The 4242-nt window shown below is 35.9% G+C and overlaps 1 protein-coding gene across 1 annotated transcript in view; it reads right to left on the reverse strand.

Moving 5' to 3' along the window:
• Nucleotides 1-2761: 2761 nt before the first annotated feature.
• Chic2 (cysteine rich hydrophobic domain 2) overlaps nucleotides 2762-4242 on the reverse strand; it is a 37062-nt gene continuing 35581 nt past the window's right edge. Inside the window, exon 6 of the mRNA XM_031342756.1 lies at nucleotides 2762-4120. Coding sequence (XP_031198616.1) covers nucleotides 4070-4120 — 51 coding nt within the window. The 3' untranslated portion in view covers nucleotides 2762-4069. The remainder of the gene's footprint in view (nucleotides 4121-4242) is intronic.

Here is a 4242-nt window from a genome sequence, read left to right on the forward strand (position 1 = left end):
GGTGTTCAGTTCATTAAAATATTTGGGATACAAAGCTAAGAAGACCTTATATTATTTTTCCCAAAACAGAAAAACCAGTTAACTCTCAAATTAAGAACATTGTGTTTGAGAATGCCAAGGGAGAACATAGTCTGTATATCTCAGATGCCTACATTTTAAAAGATCACATATAATTTTCTTTCAATATTATAGCCAATACTTTCCCAATCTTTAAACGCACAAAGCATTTTAAGTACATATGGGGAGTACCCCACCTCTAATTTTAAACACACAATTTAACAATAGTATGCTGACACTGTTAAGTATATCCAAATCATTACCACTGAACGTCTAGGCTAAGTAGTCACACATAAAACTTAATAAAAAGAAAAGATAAGCAACAGCTGAACAAAGGCAACATCATGAGGTAGTCATAGCACCATCCTGTTCTGGCAAAAGAAGTAAAAATAAGGAGGCCAAATAACTCAATGACCTTGTAGAACATCAGAACTGTCCTGAAATCAAGATGGGCATCTTGCTGGTTTCATGTCTAATGCCTGTAATCCCCAGTTCCATAAAAGGCTTCAGGCCACTCTAGACTACATGGAGCCCATTTCAAAACAAAACTGAACACAAAAAAACAGGATCAGCATCTTGAAATCTGTTTTCAGTGCTATCAGAATAATGGAAATATCAGCCTGGCACAAGCCTGTGATCTCAAAGGGGACTGAGAGGTGAAGGCTAGCTGGGGCTACAAAATAAGACGCTATCTGAGAACAGAACAGGAGGTTTAAAAAAAAAATTAACATTTTCAATGTTTTCAGGCATGAAAATAAAAGGCTATTCTCAACTATTTCCAAGTCTAGGTGGAAATTCTAGATAACCAAGAGGGCAGCAGGGCTTGAGAATATAGTTCAGTAACAGCAACAGCGCTATGGATCACCAACCAGGCCTTAGGAACACACCCAGCACCACAAGTTCTATGAGGACAGAAGGGCCACAACTGGATACTGGTGTAGTGTCAATAGCAAGCCAAAGCAAATCTGACAATGAAATGTCAGGCATGCAGCTGAACTTCACAGGGGAAACTGTGAAGCCAAATACCATGCAAAGTCAAAGGGTCTGACTATGTACAGTGTAACTGCACTCACACAGACATGGCTCCACCTGCATACGTCACCACTGAGCATCTTCAGCAGACTGCAGCAGAAGCTCCAAAGCCTAGGTGTGTCCACAAGGAAACAATCAGATACACTCCTCAACTACCAGAGTGAAAACTACCATAGGGAAAGCTGTGGTTTCAATGGACTGAAAATTGTTCACTTAGAAAACTATTCTAATAATTAATGGAAATTATTTTTTACTATTATTCAAGGTTTTGTTAAATTTATTTTGTGGATTTTAAGACAAAATTAATGGTTTATATTCTAGATGACTGGACTTTAGTCATTAAAGAGTGTTGGTATAGTATCTGCTGGTAAGTTGAATAGATACAGTGAACCCTTCATGGGGGAAGGGCAAAGTCACCTCAAAGCTAAAAATGTCACATCAGTTTTACCATTACTACTGGAATCTGGAATAGCTATTTTAATCCAAATATCCACAGTTCTGTGCAAAATAGTTTGTAAAATACATTGTCTGAGAAACTAGTTTATATACAGTAATAGTGACTACCTGTAAAAAGCCAGTGGTATACCAAAAAAAAAACAAAAAACAAAACAAAACAAAAAAACAAAACAAGAACAACAACAAAAAAAAAACATAGGCAATTTATTAGCTTATAAATAAACTCTGGAATTTCTGGCCAGTAATCCATTCTAAAAACTACCTATGGTTCATGACTTACAAACCTAAAATCAGAAGACTGTAGCTAAGAAACATTTTAAATATTTCCGTGGACATGTAACAAGGTTCATTGTTAACAAGTGTGCCTCAGACATGTAATTCCCAGTATATGGGCATTTAGACTCACTGTGAGCTATGAACTGAAACTCTACGTGCTTAGAGCATGACTGTGCATGGTAATGTACACATGTGGACCCTAGCTTCTCTCTATGTGTGTGAAGTATGAGAGTGTACATTTCTAAGGAATTTTTTCAGCACTGAAGACATTTTTAATTTCAGTTATAAAAGCTTTTAAAATCCTACACTTAATATTAACTGTGAAAATACTCTTACAGTATAATTTTAAAACTACAACTGACCAACAATAAGGGGAAAATGACCTCTTAACTAGGTCAGTTTCTCTTAAATCCACAGCTGTGGCACTCTACAGATTGACAGCTGTACACAGGGAACACTTGCATAGTCTGGGTGGTCATTGTGGATTTCTGCACTTTCTGAGGCCTGAGGCTAATTCAGCACTGTGTGAATATACAATCATTTTACACTAAAACACAGAGAACACTGCATCTTGGAACCACATTACTTTGAACTGCATTAATTATGGTGGCAGGACACACCTACCCTGGCTAGACAAACATTAAATAAAGGTGTGAAACCATTAAAATCCTTTGTACACTTAGTGCTTCACAGGAGTTTCCTATGGATTCAAGCTGTTAACTTCCTGTGATGGGGGAAGGAGCTAGGGGAAGGCATAGACATCGGACTGCCCTAAGTCAAAGTTTTAAAGACAATTCCTAAAGTCCCATATAGGATATGAGATAGTGGCATTTAGCTATTAAAGTGTGTGTGTGTGTGTGTGTGTGTGTGTGTATGCACAGTACTTCAGAGAAGTACAAAGCAACACTTTTTAAAAATATAGGTATATAAATTAACAAAATTGGTATTTAAAAGATTTAATACAAGGGAGAGTACCAATTCTTTTTACAAATTATTAAGCATAGTTCATATAATTTCAAACGTTATTCACATTATTGCTCTAGACCACAACTGTATGGAACAAGTTCTTGACACACATTAAAATGTGTATAATTTTAGGTTTTAAAAAACAAAGTCTACACATAGGTCATTCAGAAATCTATAGTGTGGAGATATGTACAACCAAGCAGAAAAAAAAAATACATATATGTGTGTATTTAAAAGCAACAAGCTAACCTGATCTGAACTTAAATCCAATTTTCAATCAAAAAAGTACGTAACTAGATGAAAGTGAATGGCAAGACTAAAAATAGTATTAAATGTACCCTCCATTTCTTAGTAACTATCTGCTCTATATAACTATATAACAGTGGGGTATCAAATTATCAGATAATTTTTATTTCTAGAACTTTGTTTTCTTTCCAAACTATTCAGAAACCCATCTGTTCTACAATTATGTTAGATTGGGACACATGTTTTACTTTTAACTTTAAGAAGGACAATTCTCTACTTCTGTAGGTAAGATTTGCTGAGCAATAGACAATAACTGGAGCACAGCTTCCTCACTGCCCTGTCCACTGGAACTCGGGAGACTGAAGCCACTCTATGCTAAGCTTCAACTCTAGTAATCGTAGGTACATGCACACTATTTGTGATGTATCTTGAGATTTGTGTGTATCTCTTTTGAAGACAGGTATTTTCAAAATGGCTGCTAATTCTTCCTAAGGCTAAGTTGTATCTGCTGAGACAAAGCACCAGGAGCCGTGAGGCTCTGGGAAGGGTCAGCTTGGGGCCCAGAAGACTATGTGAGAAAACTTACAGTCTTCAAATAACTATTGTGGCAAGCTCTAAAGGGAAGAAAAAAAACCAGTACATGAGCATGGTATAACAGATAATGTGTTTTTCTATATTAAGGAATTAACAAAGGACTATGTATGTGAACCTTGTTGACAAAATAACAAAGGCTGGCCAATTTTATGCTAAGTTCGAATGTATTTTTTTTTTTTTGAGAATACAAAAAGTAATCCTTGAAAATCAGAATATATAACAGAAAAGAGCACAATAACTTAAGTATTAAACATCTGTATGAAATAACTTGCAAAGTTTGACAAATATGCACACATAGAACATGCGGTTATTTAAAAAACAAAACAAACAAAAACACCACCCGATTCTGTAGAACCAGCATTATTTCACCAGCAGGAGAGCACCAAGCAAGGCACCATTGGGAGACAACACACTTGGAAAGTCTCTATAAATAAAGCAAATGCTAATCTGGTCGAAAAATCGGTGTCTTTGGTAAAAATTCTATGAGGATGACCTGTAAAAGGAGAAGAAAAAGGTTTTAAACAACTTAAAACGGATTTTTTTTTAAACCTTAAAAACACATCCCTGGAAATGGTGAGCACATCAGTCATAATCTTAAACCAAACCAAACCAGAC

The sequence above is a fragment of the Mastomys coucha genome, unplaced genomic scaffold, assembly GCF_008632895.1.
Source record: "Mastomys coucha isolate ucsf_1 unplaced genomic scaffold, UCSF_Mcou_1 pScaffold22, whole genome shotgun sequence".
In the NCBI taxonomy this organism is placed as follows: domain Eukaryota; kingdom Metazoa; phylum Chordata; class Mammalia; order Rodentia; family Muridae; genus Mastomys; species Mastomys coucha.